This window comes from Erinaceus europaeus, chromosome 13 (assembly GCF_950295315.1).
Source record: "Erinaceus europaeus chromosome 13, mEriEur2.1, whole genome shotgun sequence".
Lineage (NCBI taxonomy): Eukaryota > Metazoa > Chordata > Mammalia > Eulipotyphla > Erinaceidae > Erinaceus > Erinaceus europaeus.
In genome coordinates this window covers 6,673,051-6,700,527 of record NC_080174.1, presented here as the reverse complement: position 1 = coordinate 6,700,527, position 27,477 = coordinate 6,673,051, and the positions used below count along the sequence as shown (strand labels likewise).

The following is a 27,477-nucleotide window of genomic DNA, read 5'->3' as shown; positions in this document are numbered from 1 at the left end:
TCATTTATTTGAGTTTCTCAATAGTGATTGAACAAAATCATGTGTACAGAACTCCCAGCTGATATTTTACTGAAGATGATGATGAAAATTGCTTTTTTTTTTTTTAAACCAGAGCCTTGCTCAGCTCTGGCTGATGGTGATGCAAAGAATTGAACCTGGGACCAAGGAGCCTCAGACTGAGAGTGTGTTTGCAGAACCATTAGGCTGTCTCCCATGAACATTGCATTTTAAACCACTTCAAGTGTGTAATTGAGCAGCACTGGGGGTGTAAGGCAGCTTGAGGTAATTGCACTGTAAAAAAGAATCTTGAGAAATGAGGGATGTTGGGAAAATGAAACAGACAGAAAGTCTTTACCTGGAGGAGGGCAGAGTCCTCAGGTGTGAGAAATCTGGGCTTTCCTGGGAAGCAAGCATTTAAGATGAGAATGCTTTTCTGGGACTTTCTCAGAGTTGATAGAAAGACTTTCTAGAGGGGTAGATAGAATAGTGGTTATGCAAAGAGACTCCCATGCCTGAGGCTTAGAAGTCCCAGGTTCAATCCCCCACACCACCATAAACTGAACTAAGTAGTGCTCTGGTATATATATTTAAAAAAAAAAAGGAAGAAAGGAGAAGGCTTTTTCCATTTTGGCTTAATGAAGATGGAGAAAAATAAGAGGAAAAAGAGGAAGAGGAGAAGGAGAAAGAAGCTTTTTACATTCTTGGCTTAATGAGAGAAGGAAAAGGAACCTTTTTACATTTTTTTAATTTATTTTTATTTCTTTAATAAACAGTCATTATCCCAAGGTCATAGATTGAATATTATTATTTCTATAACTGTCTCTCTCTCTCTCTCTCTCTCTATATATATATATATATATATTTATTTATTCATTTTTCTTTTTTCAATTTTTCTCTATAAAAAGGAAACACTGACAAGGCCATAGGATAAGAGGGGTACAACTTCACACAATCCCCACCACCAGAACTCCGTATCCCCTCCCCTGATAGCTTTCTTATTCTTTAACCCTCTGGGAGTATGGACCCAGGGTCATTATGTGCTGGAGCTCATGTGGGTTAGCTATCAGCCAGGAAGGTAAATGCCGGTTCTCCCTTGCTTGTTCAAGAGATGACAAGATATAGGCAAGAGACACCGGGGAGAATTGGGACACTCTCGTTTATAGGCAGATGGACATGGGTTTAAATAGAGAACCAAACAAAGAACATTTTCCAAACATGTCAGAAATGACAGGTTTCTTAAAGGTCAGCTTGCCCCTATGGTAGGGGGCTGGCATGACAGGAATTGATGAGATACATAAAGGTCAAGACAATTATTCTCTATGATGCAGGCAGTTTAATTATCCAAAGGCATTTGAGATAAACATAGGGGTTAAACCAGCAGGGTGAGATAGAGAGAAGATAAACAGAGCATGGTAGTTATCAAAGCTATAAGGAAATAAAGTTTGGAGTTTCACTGAATGATGTCAGGGAGGTGTTTGATGGAGTATGCTTTCTCTAGTGATCAAAAGTGAGTTGATTGTGTGAACTCTGGGTGACTATGTGAACTTTGAATGAACTTTAAGGCAGGCAGCCATGTGGCCTGCAGTTAGTGGGGAGAAGCAGTGAGATCTCTGTGGGCTTGAGAGTCTGAAAAGGGAGAACTGAGTCTGAGAGACTGTTTTTCCCCTTTGCTCATCTCGGTGAGAGAGGCTAACAAGAGGATGTCTTCCCCAGACCTCTATCCAAGGATGGGGGGGAGTTTTCCCTAAGCTCTATCAAGCTTACACATAGTCCCACAATTATGGGGTGCAGAAGGTGGAAGGTCTGGCTTCTGTAATTGCTTCCCCACTGAACATGGGCATTGGCAGATGGATCCATACTCCCAGCCTGTCTCTCTCTTTCCCTAGTGGAGTGGGGTTCTGGGGAGGCAGGGCTCCAGGACACATGGTGGGGCCGTCTGCCCAGGGACGTCCAGTTGGCATCATGGTAGCAGTCCCTTGCATATTAGATGTCAGGCGCAGGCAAAAACCAGTAGGGTCATGGGCCCATTGGAATATACCTAAAATAGACCAACTAACTTTTTCCAAAACGGAGACCCCAAATCTTCATCAGCCTTTTTCCGGCTTAATGAGAGACAGAGGCAGAGAGGTTGAGTGCCACTCAGCTCCGGCAGGTGACCTTGTTGGGGGATTGAACCCGGGGCCTCAGGCGCGCCAATACAATTCCTCTGAGGCTGAGGCGACTGTTGTCACTTTGCCAGAGGAGGAAGGTCATCTCAAAGGCAGCCCAGCTGACAGAGCTGATAGATACAGGTTGCTGGGGACTCGACTCCTCAAGTTGGCACTTGGAGATGCATCTGGAAGTAGAGCACAGCCGCAAAACTCTTGTCGACAGCAAGCGTCAGGGGTGTGGAAGTCATGTTTTTCACCCACCAAAAGGAAGCAATCATCTCTGCCTTTATCTCCAGAGCCTCGTACTGGTGGATGTCAAGATCCCCATAGCAACGTCTATATTAAACGTTAGAGCCTAATGCTGTCAGAGAGGCAGGCCCCCGACTTTGTTAAGAGGACTTTCTCAGGGAACAAAAAAGACTTTTTATCTTCTTCTCTCCTTCTATCGGGTCACAGGCTGTGCCTCCCACACCCCAGGCGTTGTGTGCTGACCAGTCACGCGCCCAGGCATCCCATTAGAAGCAGCTGGAATTTTGGTGCTGCTATCAGAAGGTTAAGAAGACCATCTTCCCTTACTGAGTGTATTTTTTTGTTTGTTCATTTATGTGATTTTTTTCAGTGATTTAGCGTCCCTCATATTCAAAAGAGAGATGCTTATTTACTCTGGGATCATTATAAACATTTGCTGAAGTACTGTATGGTACACCATAGAGTGTGTGTCGAACATCAAATAAATGCCTCCCCAGAGCTCTACCCCCCTCCCCTGGGAAAGACAGAAACAGGATGGGGGGTGTGGACCCACCTGTCAACACCCATGTCCAGTGGAGAAGCAGTTACAGAAGCCAGAACTCCCACCTTCTGCTCCCCAGAAAGAATTTTGGTCCAGACTCCCAGAGGGAGAGAAATGTCAGGGGAAGATGCCCAGAACTCCAACTCCATCAGAACCCAGGGTGAGAAGAGGAAAAAAAGGACACTCAGAAGTAGTAATGTGTGTAGGTGTGACTTAGAAAGGAAGAGAAAGCAGGACCAGAGAAAAAGGGGCTCCTTCCTCCCCCTCCTCCTCCTCCTCTTCCTCCTCCTCCTCTTCCTCTTCCTCCTCCTCCTCCTCTTCCTCCTCCTCCTCTTCCTCCTCCTCCTCTTCCTCCTCCTCCTCTTCTTCCTCCTCCTCCTCTTCCTCCTCTTCCTCCTCCTCCTCCTCTCCCTCCTCCTACTCTTCTGCTTCCTCCTCTTCCTCTTCCTCCTCCTTCTCTCCTCCTCTTCCTCCTCCTCCTCCTCCTCTCCCTCCTCCTACTCTTCTGCTTCCTCCTCTTCCTCTTCCTCCTCCTCTCCTCCTCTTCCTCCTCCTCCTCCTCTCCCTCCTCCTACTCTTCTGCTTCCTCCTCTTCCTCTTCCTCCTCCTTCTCCTCCTCCTCCTCCTCTTCCTCTTCCTCCTCCTCCTCTTCCTCCCCCTCCTCCTCCTCCTCTCTCTCCTCCTCCTCCTCTTCCTCCTCCTCCTCCTCCTCCTCTTCCTCTTCCTCCTCCTCCTCCTCTCCCTCCTCCTACTCTTCTGCTTCCTCCTCTTCCTCTTCCTCCTCCTTCTCTCCTTTCCCTCCTCTTCTTCCTCCTCCTCTTCTTCCTCCTCCCCCCTCCTCTTCCTCCTCTTCCTTCCTTTTTTCTTTTTATTTCCAATAGAGAGACAGACATAAAGGGAAGGAGAAGTATCAGATGGTGAATAAAAGTGCCTGGTACACAGCATGTGGTGTTTACAGTGCAGGGATTTATTTTATTTTTATTGGGTGGATTAATGGTTTACAGTCTAGTCATTAACACACAGGTGCAGCCTCTTGTCTCCCCTTGATGGGTGTCTAGGAGACATACCAGCACCCCAGTGCCCCTCCATCCTGTTCCTTTCCCTCCTTCCCCAGAGTCCTTTGCTTTGGTGCAATATGCCACACTCAGTCCAGATTTCACCTTCTGTCCTCCCTTAAGTTCCACCTATACGTGAGATCACTTGGTAATGGCCTTTCTTTTTTTCTTTAAAGACTTTTAAAAAGTATTTATTTATTCATTTTCCCCTTTTTGTTGCCCTTGTTTTTTATTGTAATTATTATTATTGTTGTTATTGATGTCATTGTTGTTGGATAGGACAGAGAGAAATGGAGAAGACAGAGAGGGAGAGAGAAAGATACACACCTGCAGACCTGCTTCACCACCTGTGAAGCATCTCCCCTGCAAGTGGGGAGCTGGGAGCTCGAAACGGGATCCTTACACCAGCCCTTGCACTTTGCGCCACCTGTGCTTAACCACTGCACTACAGCCTGACTCCCGGTAATGGTCTTTCTTTTTCTAGCTTGTCTCACTCAACATGATGCCTTCAAGTTCTGAGCACGTTATTGTGAAGGAGAAGAAAGACCTCGTCATTTTTCACAGCTGCATAGTACTCCATTAGATCCTATAACACTTTCTCTTGTGTCTCGAGAAAGCCCCCACTTAGCTCCTTAGGAGCAGCTGTGGTTGGCCATCTGTTTAGTTTACTGGACTCGGGTCAGGGACTTTCAAGCTGGTGCCAGTGCTGGATCGGTGGGGGGGGCAGGCTCTGAGTCTGCTGGGAGCTCTGGGGGTACTGACTTCTCATGCAGGGATTTGCAGAGAGTTCACAACAGTGCATCTGCCAAGAGGTGAGGACGGGGCTCCTCACGTCTGGACACCGGCACTCATGACAGCACCAGGACGGGAATCGAGCATATCCAGAAAGGGAGAATTAGTGCTGGCTGATTTTCCCCTCCTCTGTCTTGAAAATACCTTTCTGGGAGTTGGGCGGTAGCGCAGCGGGTTAAGTGCACGTGGCACGAAGCGCAAGGATCGGCATAAGGATCCCAGTTCGAGCCCCCGGCTCCCCACCTGCAGGGGAGTCGCTTCACAGGAAGTGAAGCAGGTCTGCAGGTGTCTGTCTTTCTCTCCTCCTCTCTGTCTTCCCCTCCTCTCTCCATTTCTCTCTGTCCTATCCAATGACAGTAACAACAAGAAAAATAATAATAACCACAACAATGATAAAAAACAACAAGGGCAACAAAAAAAAGGGGAAAAAATGGTCTCCAGAAGCAGTAGATTCATGGCAGGCACCGAGCCCCGGCAATACCCTGGAGGCAAAAACAAAACAAAACAAAACAAAACAAAACAAACCTTTCCTCAAAGTCCTTGGGGGTGATCTGGTGAAACTGGCTTTCAGACCAGCAGTGTCCTTGCCTGGGTCCAACAAGACTTGCCATGCCCAGTCCTGTAATCCTGTACCAACCCATGGCAGCCACTGCCAGGCTTCCCCACAAGGGGGAAGCTTCCCAAGTAGTGAAGCAGGTTTCCTGTGTCTCCCTCTGTCTCTCTCCCTCTCTATCCCCCCCTACCCTCTCAACTTCTGTCTTTATCCAATAAAGAAAATATTAGCAGGGAGTGAGAGAGAGAGAGAGAGAGAGAGAGAGAGTAACAGCTGTGAACCTTCCCCTTTGCCTGGTACTCCCATGTGGTGGCCAGGGGCTCGAACCCAGGTCCTCACCCCCACGTGGTACAGCCATTTGTATATGCCCCACCGGGTGAGCTAGCACCTGGCCCCTGTTTATGTTTCCTTTTAAATGTACAAGAGGGTGAGAGAGACCATCACGGCTCAGCTCTGGCATATGTGATGCCAGGCACAGAACCTGCCCTCAGCCACCACTGAGCTGCCCCTCTGGGCCTGGAAGACGGGGCTGGAATGCCAGGGGCTGCATGCACAATGCATAGTTAGAAGCAATCAATCCTGGGGCCACTGTTTCCTCTTGCCAAGCTTGCTTCTTTGCTGAGTGATAATTGTTTTTTTCTTTCATGAAAAGTGAGCTGTAATCCATGATGTAAAAATGTCACATTTCCCAGGCTTGTACTTAGAGGGGGAGAAGCCCTAATTGGCTAAATGGTTCTTACCAGGCACGTGGGCAAAGACAGATGACAACGGAGAGAAGAATCTCAAGGAATTCACTTTAAACTTGTCCACGTCTCAGGCCTATGTGGAGTCAGCACATTCAGGCTCCGTGTTTAACCAGGAAGTGTAACCAGGAAGTGACAGGACTGTCTTTTGCCTCTAAGGTCCTGGTCCTTTATTTCTGTCCCTGGGGGTTTCCTCACTCTCCTGATGGAGATGGAAGGTGTCTTCTCATCTTGTGGTGACATGATGTCTTGCTGTGGCCGTGTGCAAAAACAGTGAGCAGCTTCCTGTGGCCTTGGGGGGCTGTGCTTCCCCCCCCCCCCAGGGTTATTGCTGGGGCTCAGTGTCTGCACTACAAATCCACTGCTCCTGGACGCTATTTATTTTTCCTTTTTATTGCCCTTGTTGTTTATCATTGTTGTTGGTTAGGACAGAGAGCTATCCAGAGAGGAGGGGAAGACAGAGAGGGGGAGGAGAAAGATAGACACCTGCAGACCTGCTTCACTGCCTGAGAAGCGACTCCCTCTGCCCCAAAGGTGGGGAGCTGAGGGCTTGAACTGGGATCCTTATGCCAGTCCCTGTGCTTCACACCATATGCACTTAACCTGCTGCACTACTGCCCAGTCCCCTGGGCTGTGCTTTTTGCCCTGCTAAATTTTAATTAAATACCCTGTGCTGTGTTCAGCTAGTGTATCTGTTTAGTGGCACGGGAGTTTCTGACAGAGTTACGAGGTGATTTAACCATTTCAGTGCTACAGCTGGATTAAAAAGAAAGTCCTGACTTTCAGGAGCTTGTTGCTGGAGAAGTTTTCATTGACACCTGCACAGAGTCTGAAGTACAAAATGAATATGCTGTGTGGACATGTATGAACATGTGTATCCGTGCATATGCCTGATGTACACACATTATGCGACAGGTCTACAGGTGTCTCTCTGTCTCTCTCCCTCTCTATCTGCCCCCATCCTCAATTTGTCTTTGTTCTAGCCAGTATTATGGAAAAAATGGTTGCCAGGAGCAGTGGACTTGTAGTGCCAGCGCCGACTTGGTTTCTCTGCAGTTCCTGTCTCCAGTCTCCAGGGATGTTTGACCCATATCAAGGTGAACACAAATAATGGGCCAATAGGCCCTGCAGGCCAAAAGAAGCTTTATCCGACATCCCGAACTATGCCTACATCCTTAGAGTGAGGTCTGGAGTTACAGAGGAGACATAGACTCTGACATAATCACTAGAGTGGGAGATAACAAGTCTGCTATAAAGTGGCTTTCTATTGGGGGAGAGATGGCTCAAATATGCACACCTGACGATGCTGACGTTCTCCCCAGAGACACTGATACTTGGCTTAGCTGTACGCACACATACTCAGTAAACAGATACAGAGTGTGGTCCCCATGAGTGATACTCAGTGAACCTTGATCTCTAGAGGAACCCCAGTACTGGTCTCTTCAGACTGTTTCTGTCACCAAGGATGTGATCAAGTGATTCTATCTGGGGTTCACTGTGAAACCCCAGATCCTGGAAAATTTGAACTAGGAAACTCAACTGGGCAAGCTTTCTCTTTCCCATCTGGTGTCTGTGAGGTCCCCAAGCAAGCCGGTTGCATATCTTGCTGCTAGATGGTGACAGGTGTGACTCCTGACCTTCCAGTGCTTTAATCTGATCAGTGAAGTAAAGCACAGCTCCACGAAACCAAAAAGTAATCACCACTACCGGTAATGACCTAGGAAATTCTGCAGGCAACATAGAAACAAGTGCCTAATGGGACATGCCTAATGGGTAGAATGTTGAGAGAGACAACACGGGGACTTGAAGGACATCTGCTTAACCAGAGGCTGTCATTTGGAGAGGTCAAGTCTTGAGTTGGACTTTGGAGGGACTGTCCAGTAATGCAAGGAAGATGGAACAGTTGGGTGTGATGGTGTCAGGGCAGGGAAAAAGTATGAATACAGCCAGGGAGGACAACTCACCCTCAGATGCAAGTCTTAGTGTTCATGAAGCTCACTACTGAGGTGACAGCACCCTGAACAGCACCAGGGAGCCCATGGAGGGTGGGCAGGGCTGTGGGGTGTCTCCTCCCTCAGCACCGTGGACAGCACTCAGGGAGCCCCATGGAGGGTGGGCAGGGCTGTGGGGTCTCTCCTCTCTCAGCACCATGGACAGCACCCAGGGAGCCCCATGGAGGGTGGGCAGGGCTGTGGGGTCTCTCCTCTCTCAGCACCATGCATAGGACCCAGGGAGCTCCATGGAGGGTGGGCAGAGCTGTGGGGTCTCTCCTCTCTCAGCACCATGCATAGGACCCAGGGAGCTCCATGGAGGGTGGGCAGAGCTGTGGGGTCTCTCCTCTCTCATCACCATGCATAGCACCCAGGGAGTTCCATGGATGGTGGGCAGGGCTGTGGGGTCTCTCCTCTCTCAGCACCAGGCACAGCACCCAGGGAGTCCATGGAGGGTGGGAATGGCTGTGGGGTCTCTCCTCTCTCAGCACCAGGCACAGCACCCAGGGAGCCCCATGGAGGGTGGGGCAGGGCTGTGGGGTCTCTCCTCTCTCAGCACCATGCACAGCACCCAGGGAGCCCCATGGAGGATGGGCAAAGCTGTGGGGTGTCTCCTCTTTCTCTCTCTCTCTCTCTCTCTCTCTCTCTCTCTCTCTCCCTCCCTCTCCCTCTCTCTCTCCCTCCCTCTCCCTCTCTCTCCCTCCCTCTCCCTCTCTCTCTCAATACTAGTCTGGGGGATTTGCCTGGGACCCAGCTCCCACCTCCCACCTCTCTGTTTGGATTTTACTCAGAATGACTCCATATCTTTATTATCGCTGTTATTATTATTAATTAGTGCCAAGTCTCATCTTGGGCATCTCCACAGCTGTTAGAGAGCTGAGCTGCCTCCAGTCCTTTCTGTCTCCATCTCAGCCACCCTCTTCCCGATGTCTTTTGTTGCGTTTTCCTTCTTAACCCTAGAGTTCGTTTATTTAACCCTTCTCCACACAAGCAAACTATAAGACTTGAGACAACTCTTTGGGGGTTGGGGGTGAGCACACAGAACTTTGGTGGTGGGTGTGGTGTGGAGCTGGACAGTGTGATCTTACAGTCTCGTATCAAACTACTAATAACAAATGAAAACATTTTTATTTTTTATTATCTTTATTTATTTATTGGGTAGAGACAGCCAGAAATTAAAAAAGAAGGGGGTGAGAGAGAGGGAGAGAGAGACAGAGACACCTGCAGCCCTGCTTCACCACTCATGAAGTTTTCTCACTGCAGATGGGGACCGGGGACTTGAACCTGGGTCCTTGTGCACTGTAGTGTGTGCTCAACTAGGTGTGCCACCACCCGGCCCCATAAACATTTTTTTAAAGAGGAGTTAGGCGGTAGCGCAGTGGGTTAAGCGCACATGGCTCGAAGCACAAGGACCCGCGTAAGGATCCCTATTCAAGTCCGGGCTCCCCACCTGCAGGGGAGTCATTTCACAGGTGGTGAAGCAGGTCTGCAGGTGTCTATCTTTCTCTCCCCCTCTCTGTCTTCCCCTCCTCTCTCCATTTCTCTCTGTCTTATCCAACAGCTACAACATCATCAACAACAATAATAACTACAACAGCAATAAAAAAAACAAGGGCAACAAAAGGGAAAATAAATATTTAAAAATTAAAGGACACTCCCCCTTCAGATACTAAAGGTAGCTTCTCTGTTGTGTGCAGCTTTTAGAAAGAGCTTTTGCAACCCTGGTCCCCACACAGGGCAGGTGTCTTGTGGGAGACAGCATCCTCAAGAGTTCCATATGGCCATTGATCTGCTTTTCTTTCCTTTTTTTAAAAAAAAATTTTTATTTATGAAAAGGAAACATTGACAAACCATAGGATAAGAGGGTACAACTCCACACAATTCCCACCTCCAGAACTCTGTATCCCATCCTCTCCCCTGATAGCTTTCCTATTCTTTAACCCTCTGGGAGTATGGACCCAGGGTCATTGTGGGTTGTAGAAGGTGGAAGGTCTGGCTTCTGTAATTGCTTCCCCACTGAACATGGGTGTTGACAGGTTGATCCATACTCCCAGCCTGCCTCTCTCTTTCCCTAGTGGGGCAGGGCTCTGGGGAAGCAGAGCTCCAGGACACATTGGTGGGGTTGTCTGTCCAGGGAAGTCTGGTTGGCATCATGCTAGCATCTGGAACCTGGTGGCTGAAAAGAGAGTTAACAAGCAAAGCCAAATAAATTGTTGACCAATCATGGACCTAAGGGCTGGAATAGTGCAGATGAAGAGTTGTGGTGTTGGGGGGTCCTCCATTTTGTAGATAGCTAGTAGGCAAATTTTAGTTAAATTCCAAAGGTCCTGTGGCTATACTAGTTGTTTTTTTTTCCCCTTTTTCTTTTTGCCCCTGAGTCTGAAATCTGATATGCCAGTGGATTCAAGTTATTGTCTGGGGAGATGATGTCATGGCTGGAAAAGAACCAGAAAGCTGGATCAGGGAAGAGAGTAGCTCCCTAATATGAGAAAGGGGTATAAATATTGTTGACTGTAAACCCCATCAATTTGATGTGATCTGCCCATATTCAGCTTAGGAGCCTATGTGACCTCTGCATCCCTGTAGATCTGAGCTCACATTCTGTGGTCATGAGTAGGAACATTCCAAGCTGCCCCAATATCAGGACCCATCTTCCTCAGGCGAAGCATAGAGTATGTTGTCCATCCTCCCTTCAGAGGATGGAACATTATCTACTGTTGTTGATCCAAGTTGAGGGCAAGGTCCTATGGGGGCCCACAAAGGGGTCTATTTTGTTCCTGATAGAAATGACCGATAACAATGGAGAGAGGGATTTATTCGAGGCCTAGGCCCATCAAGTCTGGGTATCTCAGGACTCCCCAGTTAGGGCCCCAGCTGATGGGGTGGCCTGATAGTGACTAAAGAGTCATCATTAAGGTATGCCAGTCTCTTGCCCTTATTCAGCTTTTGCAGTCCTTGCTTTGCTATAAGGTTAGCTTTGGAGTGAGTGAGAGAACTGTAATAGGAAGTAGGTGAGGAGGGTATCTAAGTCTAAGTAGACACTATTTCATTATGAACTTGATACTGACTCACTACAGACTATTGTGTATTTTTGCTTTCAGGTATATATTTTGCCTTAATTTATGGATACATGTGAACATATGCTCTATCTTACGGGACCTGGTCTATATCTAGGTTTTGGGACTTTGTTAGGAAGTGAACCTCCTGGAATGGAGTTAGAGAATACCATGAAAGGAAAGGTCTCACCTGAGTAATGAAGATGAAGGGTTGTCAGGATTCCATGCCTGACATCTCTGGACACAGTCTGACGTGAAGCATGCTGACGTGGTACTCATTGCATTGATTAGGTTGGGATTGGCGGATGCAATATCTTTTGGTATCACTTGAGAGAAGCATGCAGGAAAGTGAGCCCCACCCCAGAGGTTCCAGGACTGGGGGAAATATAGGCTCTACAGTGGAAGCGGGAGCTTCCTGCTGTCTTAGGGTTTAAGAAGACAATAGATAGTTATTGCAAAAATCACATTGTTTGGCAATTGGGTTAACTTTGAAAAATCCCTTTGTTAGGATTTGCTGTATCATACACACCATCACCATATTTTATGTCCTTTGACATTATTTGTATATAGCTGTGCCACCGGTTGCTTCTGTTCTCCCCGGACTAAGCTTTTAAGAGAGTCAACATATCAAAGACTCTGCCTATGTATTAAAAAGACTCAGTCTGTGCTTTAAAAAGTTTGAGACATTCAATCAGTTTTTCCCCTCTCATATTACTTAGTGATTTATATGACTACAAATTGATAGGAGTGTACATAAACACCATTCCCACCACCAGAAGACTGTGTCTTATCTCACCCCCCCCCCCATGAAGCTGAACATCCACCCTCACCATCAACCCAGGGTTTTTACCTTGGTGCCTGACCTGCTTTTCTTTTCCCTTCTAGAATCAGGTACCTGCACTTTTCCTGATTTTTCTTTTTTTTTGCCTCTAGGGTTATCACTGGAGCTTGGTGCCAGCATTACGAGTCCACTGTTCCTAGTGGCCTTTTTTTTTTTTCATTTTTATTGGATAAGACAGAGAGAAATTGATAGAGAAGGAGGAGGAGGAGAGAGAGAGAGGGAGAGGGAGAGGGAGAGAAATAGACACCTGTAGACCTGCTTCACCACTCGTGAAACATCCCCCCAGCAGGTGGGGAGTCAGGGATTCGAACCTGCATCCTTGCGCAGGTCCTTGTGCTTTGTACTATGTGCGCTTAACCCAGTGCACCACCACCCAGCTCCTGTTTTTGGTTTTTTTTTTTTTCTATTTGTCTCTGGGAAATGAGCTTATTTTTGTTCTGAAGAGATTCATTTCTTCCCAAGCCCATGAGTAAGAAGCATATCAAGATATAAATGATGTTTCTGACCCTGCCCAGAGATGAAAAACTGCCTTTATCTCCCAGTGACTCATAGGAAAAGGAAAAAGGTCATTTTTTCCCCCACTCCGGTAAACGCAGTGCTGGGGGTGGAGTGGGAACCACAGGCGTGCAAGTCCTGTCTGTGCTCCCCCAGCCCCACTGCCTTTTATGCTTTCTTTGTGACAACCCCCTTCCCTTGCTCTGCTGCTCTGTTATTATTTCAGACGTGTGAGTCACTGGCTGAGATGTCACTGCAGGACTCTATGTTTGGGAAGCCTGGCCATCGAGCTCTGGAAATCTGAAATCACGGGGTGGCCAGGTGGCTCGTGAATCTGAGGAACCTGGAGACGGCAGCACAGGTGGATGGAGACCAGGCTCTTTCCTGTTGGGCTTTTAGTGTGTCTCTCCTTCCTCTTGGAGAAAAAATTCCCAAAGGCAGAATTTGTCTTCCTGAGGGACCCTGGGCATCAGTTTTGCTTGTACTTTTTTTTTTTTTTTACCCAGAGTTAATGGGGCTTGAACCCTTTTGATAGTGAACATGCTTCTCTACTTCTTCTTTTGTTTTAATTAGTGAATTGATACTGACTTACAAAATTAAGGGAGCCAGGCGGTGGTGCACCTGACTGAGCACACACACTACAGTGCACAATGATCCAGGATCAAGCCCCCGGTCTCCACTTGCAGGGGTAAAGCTTTGCGAGTGGTGAAAAAGGGCTGCAGGTGTCACTCTGTCTGCCTCCCTCTCTGTCTTTCCCTCTCTTCTCAGTTTCTGTGTGTTCAATAATAAATAATTTTTTTTAATGATGAGGTAACGGGTATAATTCCACCCCATTCCCACCGCCAGAGTTCTGTGTCCCCATTCCCTGCACTGGAAACTGCAGTGGTTCTCCTGAGGCCACAGATATGGGTTGACTATTGTTTTTATAACTTTCTCTCTATATTTATATATATTTGCCCATTTTTTCCTATGGTCCTGCCTTCTCTTCCTTTTTTTTATATTTATTTTATTTACTTATTCCCTTTTGTTGCCCTTGTTGTTTTATTGTTGTAGTTATTATTGTTGTTGTCGTTGTTGGATAGGACAGAGAGAAATGGAGAGAGGGAGGGGAAGACAGAGAGGAGGAGAGAAAGACAGACACCTGCAGACCTGCTTCACCGCCTGTGAAGCGACTCCCCTGCAGGTGGGGAGCCGGGGGGCTCAAACCGGGATCCTTAAGCCGGTCCTTGTGCTTTGCGCCACCTGCGCTTAACCCGCTGCGCTACAGCCCGACTCCCCCTCTTCCTTTCTAAGTCACACCTGCACCTCTTACTATTTCTGAATGTCCTTCCTTTTTTTCCTTCTTTCTTTCCTCTTCTCTCTCTCCTGGTCCTGATGGAGTTAGGGTTCCAGGCCCTCTGGTCATCTTCCCCTAACATTTCTTCCCCTCTGGGAGCAGGGACCCAACTTCTTTGTCCTCTCGGTTTCCTTGTGTCTGCTGCATTTTGCAAGTATGGTTTGGGTTGGCCTCTGGCTTGAAGGGAAGCACGTCTTCCCTCCAAAGAATGTCCTTGGGGGGAGTCAGGCAGTAGCGCAGCAGGTTAAGCACAGGTGGCCTGAAGCATAAGACCAACGTAAGGATACCAGTTCGAGCCCCCGGCTCCCCACCTGCAGGTGTCTGTCTTTCTCTCCCCTTCTCTGTCTTCCCCTCCCCTCCATTTCTCTGTCCTATCTAACATTGACGACATCAATAACAACAATACTACAACAACAATTAAATAAGGGAACAAAAAGGGAAAATAAATAAATATAAAAAAAATTTTAAATAGAAGAATGTCCTTCAGGTTGGGGGACAGAGTGGTGGAGACACCCACTAAGGAAATGCAGGTCTCCTCGCTGACATGTTTACGGAATGGCTCTAGTCCCGGGGTTTTCGTCCAAGGAAGCCGTTTCCTGTCTCTCTATCCTGGCAGCTGTTCTCTGACTGTGGACGCAGACTGTGGCCGGGTCGATTCTGGGCTGTCATGTTGATGGGGTTAATGGGTATTTGGGTTAGTGGGTACAGTCTCTTGTCTCCCTGTGAGAGTTCTCTGCACAACACTCTCACCCACACCCTGTGACACCCAGTGATCCTTTCCAACCCCTGCACCAGGACCCCACAGCCCGCTGCGCCCCCTCCCTTCCCTCTCGTTCCTCAGAGTCCTCGTTCCAGTGCTATATACTACGCCCAGTCCACGGCTCACTGTGTGTTCTCCCTCCCCATCCCTATTTCTTAAATCTTGCCAATCAGGGGGATCATTTGATATCTGCCCTTCACTTGTTGGCTTATCTCACTTCACATGACATCTTCCAGCTTCACTAGAGATGACATCATCATTTTTAACAGCTGAGTAGTATTCATTCCCTCATGTATATATCACATTCCCCCCCCCCAGCCTTTTATCTGTCAAATCGTGCTGTGAACAGCAGCATAGTCCAGGTCAGATAAAGATCTTATGTCTGATAGCAGAGAGTTTCGCATGAGGAGCCGTGGGGTCAGAGCGCCACTCTGGTAAATGCAGTGCTGGGGGTGGAGTGGGAACCACAGGCGTGCAAGGCCTGTGCTCCTCCCAGCTGAGCTATATCCCCAGCCACGGCTTGTCAGGCTCTTTCTGCACAGGAACTGGTTTGAGAGGAGAGGAAGAGAGGTTAGAAATTGTGTGTGTGTGTGTTAAATATATAGTTTAAATATTTTATTTATTTTAATGAGAGAGAGAGAGAGAGATGCCAGAGGGCCCCTCTTTGTGGCATCTATAGCACTGGGGATCAAATCTTCTTTAAAAATGTTTTACTCGGGAGTCGGGTGGGAGCACAGTGGGTTAAGCGTATGTGGCACAAAGCACAAGGACTGGTGTAAGGATCCCGGTTCGAGCCCCTGCCTCCCCACCTGCAGGGGAGTCGCTTCACAGGCGGTGAAGCAGGTCTGCAGGTGTCTTTCTCTCCCCCTCTCTGTCTTCCCCTCTCTCTCCATTTCTCTCTGTCCTATCCAACAATGACAACATCAGTAATAATAATGACTACAACAATAAAACAACAAGGGCAACAAAAGAGAATAAATAAATATATTTTTTTAATGTTTTACTCATTTTATTTTAATGAGATACAGAGAGAGAGAGAGAGAGAATGAGCCCTGCTCAGCTCCCTTTGATGGTGGCCTGGGGATTGAATCTGGGATCTCAGACCCTCAGGCTTGGAAGTTCCATATTCCATCCCCTCCATTGGAAGCTTCCCTATTCTTTATCCCTCTGGGAATGTGGACCAAGATTCTTTATGGGGTGCAGAAGGTGAGAGTTCTGGCTTCTGTAGTTGCTTCTCCACTGGACATGGGTGTTGGCAGGTGGATCCACACCCCCAGCCTGTCTCTGTCTTTCCCTAGTGGGGCAGGGCTCTGGGGAGGGGAGTTTCCAGGACACATCTGTGAGGTCGTCTGCCCAGGGAAGTCAGGTTGGCCTGGGATTTCCACAGAGATATGATGGGCCTAGACCTCTAACAGGTCCCTCTCTCGGCCATCGCTGGTCATCTCCATCGGAAGCAGCACCGTGGACCCTCTTGTGGCCTCTCCAGGACCTGGCCCTCACTGTAGAGCAGCAATGGCGGGGACCCCCCCACTCTCTGCAGGGAAGCTGGTCAGCCTACTCTGCCACTCGAGGAAGACGGGTCCTGACATGAGTGCAGCCTAGAATGTCCCCAGCTGTGCCCACAGGATGCAAACTTTGCCATTGGTTAAGCTTTCCTATTAAGTGCGATGCATACAACCCAGTCCAAGTTCTGCTTTGCGTTCCCCCTTCTGTTCTTATTTCTCAACTTCTGTCTATGAGTGAGATCACACCTCATACTGGAGTGGAAATGGGTCCTGCCCCTGTGGAGAGCAGTCTGGAGAACTCTCACAAGGCTAGAAGTGGACTTGCCCTATGACCCTGCAATTCCTCTCCTGGGGATAGATCCTAAGGAACCCAACACACCCATCCAAAGGAAAGTAGGTTTTAATCAGGAGGCAGGAACCCTGGCAAGATGGCAGACTCCAGTCTCCAAAAACCACTCCCCATCCCAGGCAGGGAACGAGGTTTTTAAGGAGGAAGGGGCTGAGGGGGAGCTGGACTGAGGAGGGGTGCAGGGCCCCGAGGCTGCATGCAGACTCTGTGGACATGTGACAGGCTGGTGGCCTTGTCAGCAGAAGGTGTTCTGCCTCGAGACTATCACCGGTTGCCGTTCTTCAAGACAAGGAGCTCAGGAGGGAGGCCATGCAGTTTGGGTATTTATTTGCTTGTTTGTTTGTTTTTATTGCCACCAGGATTATGGCTGGAGTTCACTATCTTCAAATTGTATCCATCACTCCTGGCTGCCATTATCTCCCCCACCCACTTTTCTTTCTGTTTTATTGGATAGGACAGAGAGAAATTGAGAGAGGAGGAGGAGGAGAGAGAGAGAGAGAGAGAGAGAGACCTGCAGGCTTGCTTCACTGCTTGTGAAGTGTTCCCCTGCAGGTGGGGAGCAGGCACTCAAACCCAGGACCCTGTGCAACACGGTTTCACCACCACATGCTCTGGTCCGCAGGACCCCAGCCCGGCCCCTGCCTGCTCCCCAAGGCTGGCTCCTGGGCTCTGAACCAAGCCAGGCGTCTCTTCTGCCCCTGACTGAAGCAGTCCCAAATGTCACCAGTGCTGGTTCTGGAGTCATGTTACACAGAGAGGCACTTCTCCAGTCTGGAGGGACAGCCTGGAGGCAGAGTTGTTTTTTTTAATTTAAGTTTGTATTTGCTTATTTTAATGGAGAGAGAGAGAGAGAGAGAAGCGAGGGGGGGGAGAAAGAGAGAGAGAGCGCTGTAACACTGCTTCATTCACCACTCTTGAAGTGTCCCTCCTGCAGATGGGGAGCAGGGGCTCAGACCCAGGTCCCTGTGTGCGGTAACACTTCTGCACTCTATCAGGTGCACCACTCCGGACCCCAAATCCCTCCCTGTTTTTAATTATTAAAAAATGCTTATTTATTTATTCCTTTTGCTGCCCTTGCTGTTTTATAGTTGTGGTTATTGTTGTTGTTATTGATGCCATCGTTGGATAGGACAGAGAGAAATGGAGAGAGGAGGGGAAGACAGAGAGAGAAAGACAGACACCTGCAGACCTGTGAAGTCAGAAACCCGGATCCTTAAGCTGGTCCTTGCGCTTGGAGCCACGTGTGCTTAATCCGCTTAATCCGCTGCACTGCGACTCCCCACTCGCTTTTAATGAGCCCCTGCCAGCCAGCCTGGGAAGTCCTCAGACCCCCCTGCTGCTGGCTGACACGGATTTCTTTTCTTTCTCCCTTACCCTTTTCCTCTCTCCCCTCCCCTCCCCTTACTCCTCTCCTCTCCTCTCCTCTCCTCTCCTCTCCTCTCCTCTCCTCTCCTCTCCTCTCCTCTCCTCTCTCTCCTCTCCTCTCCTCTCTCTCCTCTCCTCTCCTCTCCTCTCCTCTCCCTCCTCTCTTCTCTATTCTCTCCTCCCTTTTCCTCCCCTCCCCTCTCTTCCCTTCCCCTCCCCTCTCCTCCCTTCCCCTCTCCTCTGCTCTCCTAACTTCCCCTTCCCTCTCTTCTCTCTTCTCTCCTCCCTTTTCCTCCTCTCTCCTCTCCTCTCCCCTTCCTTCCCCTCTCTTCTCCTCTCTTCCCCTTCCCTTTCTTCTCGCTTCTCTCCTCCCTTTTGTTCCCCTCCCCTCTCCTCTCCTCCCTTCCCCTCCCCTCCCTTCCCCTCTCTTTTCCCCTCCCCTCCTTTCTCCTCTCCTCTCTTCCCCTCCCCTCCTTTCCTCTCCTCTCTTCCCCTCCCCTCCTTTCCTCTCCTCTCTTCCCCTCCCCCTCCTTTCCTCTCCTCTCTTCCCCTCCCCCTCCTTTCCTCTCTTCCCCTCCCCTCCTTTCCTCTCCTCTCTTCCCCTCCCCTCTCCTCTCCCCTTCCTTCCCCTCTCTTCTCTCTTCCCTTCTCCTCTCCCTTCTCTCTTCTCCTCTTGTCTCTTCTCTCCTCCCTTTTCCTCCCCTCTCTTCTCTCTTCTCTCCACCCTTCTCTTCCCCTCCCCTCTCCTCCACTCCCCCCTACAGCTGCCCTTACCTGGCCGTGAGGATCACTCCTGCCATCCCCGCGGTGGGGGGCGCCCTCTTCCTCTTCGTCATGGGGACCCTGCTGCGGACCAGCTTCAGCGACCCTGGAGTCCTGCCCCGGGCGACCCCGGACGAGGCGGCCGACCTGGAACGGCAGATAGGTGAGCCTGGGGCCTGGGGCCTGGGCCCGTCACCTGCGCGTTGCGTGGCAGGCCAGGTGGGCAGGGGCGGACGTGTCCCGAGGGTCTTGGGGGCCACAGGATGGCCTGAGCAGAGGCGGGGTGGGAGGGGGAAGGCAGGCTGGGGCTCCACCATCGCCGCTCCTGAGCCCCGTCTGCACCTGCCCTGAGGAGGAGCCACTGAGTGGCCGAGGCCTGAATAGCAGGTGCTCCTTTCTAGCTCCTTCTTTTCCTTTTTCTGGGTCACCTGAGCCTCCTGTGCCCATGATTCCATAACTCCTGCCCCCCTTTTTATTCTTTCTTATTTCTGGTTGAGAGAGAGGCAGAAAGAGAAAGAAAGATACCACAGCACTGTTGCACCATGTGTGGATCTTCCCCAGGCTCCTAGGGTGCTTCCATGTGGCACCAGGGTCTGACCCCAGGGCTTCGAGCCTGGTAAGGCATGCACCCTGCCAGGTCTGCTCCTTCTGTTCCCTTCTGTAGCCGTGGACGTTTATGTGCAGTTTACAGAATAGCGACCTGGAGCGACTTCAGTTTAACCTGCTGTGCTCTTTCCCCAGTGTGTCTGGAGTTTTCTGTGTTCAGGTCTATGTTTGCTAGACAGTGAGAGGAGCTGATTTTTTCCCTAGAAAAATAAGATAAAATAAAATGTCAAAAGCCACGTGTCAAATGTCCCGAGCAAGCCATTTTAAGCTTACTAAAATAAATATCCCATCATGGTGACAAAGTGCATTTTAATTTTAAACTACAGCTTATTTATTTGAACTTTTTTAAACCTACTCCCATGGATTTTTTTTTCTGTAGAATTTTTTTTTCTTAGTGAGTTAATAATGATTAACAATATTTTTAAGATAATAGGGGTACAGTAACACACAGTTCCCACCACCAGAGTTCAGTGTCCCATCCCCTTCACTGGAAAATTCCCTATTCTTTATCCCTCTGGGAGTATGGACCTGAATTCTTTATGGGGAGCAGAAGGTGGGAGTTCTGGCTTCTGTCATTGTTTCTCCGCTGGACATGGGTTTTGGCAGGTGGATCCACACCCCGAGCCTGTCTCTGTCTTTCCCTAGTGGGGCAGGGCTCTGGGGAGGGGAGTTTCCAGTACACATTGGTGAGGTCGTCTGCCCAGGGAAGTCAGGTTGGTGTCATGGTGGCATCTGCAGCTTGGTGGCTGAAAGGTGGTAAGATAGAAAGCAAATTGTTTAATAATCAGGAACCCAAAGGTTGGAATAAAGCAAATGAAACTAGAGGTCTTCATGTGAGAAGGAGCTAGGAAGTCTATTTTAGGTCTGTTCCAAGGGGCCCATGACCTTACTAATTTTTGCCTGAGCCCAGCAGCTAACCTGCTGAAAGTGTTGTCTGGGAAGATGGTGTCAGAGTTGAGAACAGGCCTACAAAGCAGGATTAGGGCAGAGAGTCGCTTGCAAACTTGAAGAAGATGCAGCTGTTTAACACACTGACCTGACCCAGGGCCCGTGTCTATTCCTGTACAGCACAGGAGCCTGTGTGACCTCTGAGTCCCTGTCAGTCTGAGCTCGCAGCCCATGGTCACAGCTGGGAACATTCTAGGCTGTGCTCATTTCAGGATGACCCAGTCCCCCTTCAGAGAGTGGGGCTCTTCCTTCCTTCCTTTCTTTCTTTCTTTCTATTTCTTTTTGAAGGTTTTCTCAAATCTTTATTTAAAAAAACAACTTTTGAAAAATTAAAACCACATCTGTATTATGTCCTGGCCGTCTCAGCCTCAGGGTGCTGGGGGCACCCCCTGCCCACCTCCCCCCTGCCCCACACTAACCGCTAACTCCATGTCCTCTCCTGCCCCGCTCCACCAGCTACCATCGCTACCCCCAGGAAGGCCAGGTAGGCTGAGGAAGGCCCTGTGCCCAGCTGGGGTCTCCTTCTGGGCCCTTCTGTTCTCAATGTCCCCCAGGCTCAGAGTGAGGGGGATGGGGACTCGGGGTGGGGAGGGGGGTAGGCGGAGGCTGGGCACCCAGGCAGGCCTGTGGGACAGTTTCTCCCATTGTTGCTCTGCAGTGAGGGCGAGGTCCTGTAGAGGCCTACAAGAAGGCTTGTGGTGACGTTCCTGACAAAAGTGAGCAGTGATGGTTGACAGAGGGATCTGTTAGAGGTCTAGACCTATCACTTGTATGTGGAATGAGGAGAAAAGCTGTGATGAGACTCAGTTGTTGGTGTGCGTGTAAAATTTCTCAGTTTTCTGTAAAACACTCTCAGCCCCAGCCTAAGTCCTCCTCCACCATCAGCACCAGGACCCGAACACCCCCTTCTCCACCTCCCCCCCAGAGTCCTTTACTTTGGTGCATGCTGGGCTAGCTTCGCCAGAGAGAGAGACGAGGAACTCGTGGCGGAGCGGGAACGCAGTGCAGTGCCTTTATTGATCAGAGACAACGCCTTTATATATATATTTAACAGGAAGTGGCAAGTGGGGAAAGGAAATGGCTAGGAGAGGGGGTGGGAAAGAAAAGAGTGGGAAGGTAGCAAGCTTCTATAGCAGCTGTTGCGAAGGTTCTAACCAGTGGGATTAAACCAACATCCTGCAGGCAGGGCCAGGGTAGGTCTCAGGCAAAACAATGATGATGTAAATAGACCACAGCATCAGCGATGGAGCAGAGGGGCTGGCATAATGCCCAACAGGTGCAAGACACCAAACCCAGTCCAAGTTCTGAGTCTATGATTTCTACAGATGATAGCCAGCATGTACTTTGTATTGGAACACGCTCGTGACTCCTTAGTCGTCAGGACTGACCCCTACTTAGATCTTTCCTGCATTTTAGAGTCACTTTGCGTTCTGTAATTATGGGGAGAGCCCCTCTCCCCAAAGAACGTATGAAATAAAATCAGGTGACATAGGCGGTTGCTTTGATCGATCTTAGTCTCGTTTTGTAGAAGGTGACACATGGCGACCATTTTCCCAGGCACAAAGGGGTCTGGGGTCCCTGGAGCTCAAAGCAGGCCCCCTCCCCCTGACACACCCTCCGTCAGGTTGTCACCACCATCCAGTCCCCCTCTGCCAGCTTCCTGCTCTGCCCCCACACGCCCCACCACGGCCCAAAGCCTGGTTCCCAAGTCCCGTGGACATTCCAGACACGGTGACGCCCCTCTTGGAGTGGCCTCCAGGGCCCTTCTGTCCCCTGGGAAAGTCACTGAGGTCTAGATGGTTCCCCGATGGGCCTGAAGGAGCTCAGAGGCCTCTGAGAAACTAAGCACTCGAACCCTCCAGTGATGACAGTCTTCCGCCAAAGCCGGGTGGTGGGTGGCAGCTTGGAATGTCAACATCCCTATCTCTCAGAGAATAAAAGAAAAGAACATTCCAGTCTGGGAGAACTGGGAACCAGATGTCACAGTTGACAATTATGAAATTTGGGGGAAGATCATGATGTTGTGAGCAGCCTGGCTCTGAGGGGAAGCAAGGCACTAGGGGTGGCAGCGGGGAGGGGGGACGGGGGACAACGACACTTTGTTTCGTCCAAAGTATTTGCAAGGAAGGGGTGGGAGACTCATCTTCATGTTGCCTTGTACTTGACCCAGGTCTGAACCCTGGCTCCACATGGAAGGTGCTGTTAGCATCAGAGGAAGCTTCAAGGCTGAGGTCTCCCCTCTCTGTGTCCCTCTCTGTCTCTGTCTCTGGAAGGAAGAGGGAAGGAGCAGTGAAGTCACATGTACTCAAGGCTCCCACTTCACCACATTGGAAAGGTGTGTAGACGTCTACACAACAGCTCCTCTCACTCTCCAGAATTGTCTTCCCAGCTTCCAACTAGCTCTGTAGGTGGTGGGGGCTATTTTCTTCCTCCTTCCAGAAAGAGAGGTAGAAAGCAGTGGCTATTCAACTTGCCAGAGGCCACACTTTGGAACCTGTACAACTCTGGATCTGGGAACTGAAAGTCCTCTGCCCTCAAAGGTGTTTCAGTCCTCATGCTTCTCTGAATTACGGGGTCTCTCTCTTAATGCATTTCAAGGTATGACTTGCAGCTCTGGAAGTTTGTACAAACTGAGAGCGTCAACTGTGCAGGAAACCAAAGAACCTTCCTGACCCAGATTTTTTTTTTTTAATATGGAGAGAAAGGAAGACAGACAAATAGAGGCACCACAGCACCACTCTACCATCTGTGGGGCTCCCTGGGTGCTGTGCATGGTACTGAGAGAGGAGAGACCCCACAGCTCTGCCCACCATCCATGGGGCTCCCTGGGCGCTGTGCATGGTGCTGAGAGAGGAGAGACCCCACAGCCCTGCCCACCCTCCATGGGGCTCCCTGGGTGCTGTGCATGGTGATGAGAGAGGAGAGACCCCACAGCCCTGCCCACCCTCCATGGGGCTCCCTGGGTGCTGTGCATGGTGATGAGAGAGGAGAGACCCCACAGCCCTGCCCACCATCCATGGAACTCCCTGGGTGCTATGCATGGTGATGAGAGAGGAGAGACCCCACAGCTCTGCCCACCATCCATGGAGCTCCCTGGGTGCTGTGCATGGTTCTCCCATGTGGTGCAGGGGTGCTGTACTGGGTGACCTCTCAATCATAAGATTTGGAAGCTCTCTACAAAAATAATGAAGCTCTCTCTCTCTCTCTCTCTCTCTCTCTCTCTCTCTCTCCTGCACTAATGTCACATTCTTCAGAGCTTCTGCTGAGCCAGCAAAGCAGAGGCAGACACACTGTCAACATGCTGGGCTAAAATAAGAACAAGGACTGTGATTATAATCAGTTCTCATGGACAGGGTCTTGGAGGAGGAAGGAAGAATGGACAGGGTGGAGGAAGGTCCTGTGGGAGAGAGCACAGAAGCTAGAAACTTCGAGGCGGGAAATACAGTCCCCAAGGGCTGAGACAGAGGGGGAATTGGGCTCCAGTGGCTCAAGCATTGACCAGAGGCAGATGCACTCACGCAGTCAGAGGCCCATCCTCCCCAGCCAGGGAGCACTGGTGCCAGAACCCCATAAATCTAGGAACAAGTAAATCTGGAGCTGGAGAGAAAGCACCAGTTAGTGCAGAGAACTGGCAGGTGTGAGGGCCCCAGACTAATAAAGCTTGGAGAGCGGGACCGGAGGGCCAAGCACGCTTCGTCATTATCCTTTAGAAACACCCAGTCTGTGAATCACAGGCACTCGGGATTGTCCGAAGTTTCTCGTGTACAAGAAATCAATGACCACTACTGAACAGAAAAAGGGAAAAGAGAAGATTTCCACCTCCCCCTGCAGATGGAAACCTGGGGCTTGAACCCTGGGCCTTGCTCATGGTAACGTGTGTGGTCAACCACCCAGCCCCCTGCTTATCCCTTCTTAAAAAAAATATTTATTTATATTTTTATTTATTTATTGCCTCCAGGATTATTGCTGGGGCTCAGTGCCTGCACCATGAATCTACTGCTCCTGGAGGCCATTCCCCCCCCCTTTTGTTGCCCTTGTTGTGGTTATTATTATTGTTATTGATGCCGTTCATTGTTGGATAGGACAGAGAGAAATGGAGAGAGAAGGGGAAGACAGAGAGCGGGAAAGAAAGACAGACACCTGCAGACCTGCTTCACCGCTTGTGAAGTGACTCCCCTGCAGGTGGGGAGCCGGGGGCTCGAACCGGGATCCTTACACAGGTCCTTGTGCTTTGTACCACGTGCGCTTAACCTGCTGCTCTACTGCCCAACCCCCTGTATTTATTTATTTATTTCCCCTTTGTTGCCCTTGTTTTTTATTGTTGTCATAGTTATTGTTGTTGTTATTGATATCGTCATTGTTAGATAGGACAGAGAGAAATGGAGAGAGGAGAAGAAGACAGAGAAGGGGAGAGAAAGACAGACACCTGCAGACCTGCTTCACTGCTTGTGAAGCAACTCCCTGCAGGTGGGGGCTCAAACCAGGATCCTTAAGCCCTTCCTTGAGCTTCGTGTGTGTGTGTGTGTGTGTGTGTGTGTGTGTGTGTGTGTGTGTGTGTGTGTACATAGCCTAGATAAATGCTCAGTCTGTCTGTTTCCTTAGAAAATTAATCATGATCAGCTCATGGGTCTATTTTAAGCACAGCACCGCCTTCTAAGAGCTGTGAATGGTGGTGGGGGGGCTGGAGACTGGGAGGTGCTCGGGGAGCCACTGAGAGCTGTCTCATTGAACTGCAGGCATTGATTTTCTTTTTTATTATCAGTGACTTAATATTGATTTACAAAATCATAAGATAACAGGAGTATAATTCCACATCGTTCCTACCACCAGAGTTCCCTCCACTGGAAACTGCAGTGGTTCTCCCAAGGTCACAGATGTGGGTTGACTTTGTATGTATCACTATTTGTATCTATGTCTATATTTTTTCTTTTGCCCATTTTTCTACTTTCCTGCCTTCACTTCCTTTCTAAGTCACGCCTACACCTGTTACTATTTCCGTGTGTCCTTTCTTGCTCTTCTCTCTCAGAGAAACTACCCAGCTTCCTCTGGTGTTTTTCCAGATTCATTTCCCTTCCATGCATAGTATAAAAACAAGATTCCTAGTGGCAAATGCTTCAGGTCCTGCTGGAATTGGGATTCAGAGCCCTCTGGTCATCTTGCCCCTATCATTTCCCCCTCTGGGAGTCTGGACCAAAGATCTTTGTGGGATGCGGAAGATGGGAGTTCTGGCTTCTGTAATTGCTTCTCGGCTGGTCGTGAGCCCTGGCAGGTGCTTCCCTCACTGCCCTGGAGGCTGGGAGCTCAAGACCTGGGTGCTGGCGGCCTTTCTTTCTCCAGGGGGTTCTCTGCGAGGCTGGCAGAGGGCAAGCCATCTATGAGTAATTAGCAGGAGTAGGATTGCAGTACCCGGGGGCAGCTGGGGGCCTTGGTGATGGCAAGGAGTCTTCTCTGCAGACAGAGCCTGCCCCTGGCCCTAGAAGGCTTTCTGTCCTTTTTCCTTTCCTTCCGTTTATTTTCCACACACACACACACACACACACACACACACACACACACACACACACACAGAAGCATCAGCAAGAAGCAAGGATGCTAGTGGGAGGCTGAGTTGAGATGTTTGTTCTGTTGAGTTTGGGCCAGAGAACTCATTGGGGAGAGGGCTGGGGATGCTGCCCTGGCCTTGCAACACTTTTGAGAGATAATTTATTTATTTTGAATCAAGACAGAGAGAAATTGAGAGGGGAGGGGGAGATAGAGAAGAAGAGAGAGACACCTGCAGCCCTGCTTCAGCGCTCACGAAGCTTGCCCTTGCAGGTGGGGACAGGGAGCTTGAACCTGGGTGTTCAACCTTTGTGTGCGTGGTCACATGTGCACTCAGCCAGGTGTGCCACCGCTCGGCCCCACTTTCAGGACTTTCAGTGACATCCTGCCCCTGTGTAGTTTGGTGTATTTCTTTGCCTCCAGGATTATTGCCACGACTCAGTGCCTGCACAGTAAATCCACAGCTTCTAGCGGCCATGTTTTCCTTTCTTTTTTCTCTTCCCTTCTTTCTTTCTTTCTTTCGTCTTTCCTTCCTTCCTTCTTCCCTTTCTTTTTTTTTAAATTTAATTTAATTTTTAAACTATCTTTATTTATTGGATAGAGACAGCCAGAAATCAAGAGGGAAAGAGGAGATAAAGAGGGAAAAGAGGGAGTCGGGCGGTAGCACAGCAGGGTAAGCGCACGTGGCGCAAAGCGTAAGGGCCAGTGTAAGGATCCCGGTTCGAGCCCCCGGCTCCCCACCTGCAGGGGAGTCGCTTCACAGGCGGTGAAGCAGGTCTGCAGGTGTCTGTCTTTCTCTCCCCCGTCTGTCTCGCCTCCTCTCTCCATTTCTCTCTGTCCTAACAATGACATTAATAACAACAGTAATAACTACAACAACAATAAAAAAGGAGCAACAAAAGGGAAAATAAATAAATAAATAAAACTTTTTACAAAACAAAAAAGAGGGAGAGAGGCAGAGAGACACCTGCAGCCCCGCTTCATCACTCACAAAGCTTTCCCCTGCGGGTGGGGACTAGGGGCTCCAGCCCGAGTGGTTGTGCTTTCTTTTCTTTTTTTTTGATGTGATGGGCGGGCCGTGTTGGGGCGGGGCATGGGCGTGGCTGTGATTGGTGGGCGGGGCTGTGGCGGGGGGGGGGGGGGCGGGGCGTGTTGGGGCGGGGCGGGGCGGGGCTGTGATTGGTGGGCGGGGCAGGGGCATGGCTGGGATGGGATGGGCGGGGCGCAGGATACCAGCAGGAGGCCCAGCAGCTTGTACTCAGGGAAAGGGGCAGGTGGGAGAGACACCCCCCTCCCCACTCTGCCTGTCCTCACAGGCCTCCTGCAGGCTTCCCTGACTGCACCCTTCCCTCTTCTTCAGCCTGCTTCTGGACTCTTCCTTTTCCATCTTTAAAAGCCAGCTTTGGAGAGGGGATGGGTGGTGGCAACTCACTTGAGTTGATAGGCTACTGTGTTCAGGGATGAGGGTTCAATCCCCTGGGCCCCACCTACAGGAAGGGAAGCTTCACAAGAGGTGGAGTAGAGCTATACTTGTCTCTCTCTCCCTCTCTGTCTCCCCTCTCCTCTTCATTTCTGTCTCTATCCAATAAATAAATTTTATTGTATTATCTTTAAATTATTTTTGTGATTTAATATTGATTTATAAAATTATAAGACAAAGGAGTATATTTCCACACTGTTCCCATCACCAGACTTCTGTGTCCACCAAACTGCAGTGGTTCTCCCAAGGTCACATATATGGGTTGACTATTATTATTTTTTTTTAAAAAAATCTTTTTTAAACTTTATTTATTGGATAGAGACAGAAATCAAGAGGGAAGGGGAGATAGAGAAGGAATC

The 27,477-nt window shown here is 49.6% G+C and overlaps 1 protein-coding gene across 5 annotated transcripts in view; it reads left to right on the top strand.

The window, feature by feature from the left end:
• Window positions 1-27,477, top strand: part of ZDHHC14 (zinc finger DHHC-type palmitoyltransferase 14) — a 112,230-nt gene that overhangs the window by 40,420 nt on the left and 44,333 nt on the right. For all 5 annotated transcript variants that reach the window (XR_009553614.1, XM_060205276.1, XM_016185445.2 and 2 more), the window contains exon 2: window positions 18,546-18,706. Coding sequence is in view for 4 of the 5 variants with exons in the window: in XM_060205276.1 (XP_060061259.1) it covers window positions 18,546-18,706 (161 nt within the window). In the remaining variant the exon portion in view is untranslated. The remainder of the gene's footprint in view (window positions 1-18,545; window positions 18,707-27,477) is intronic.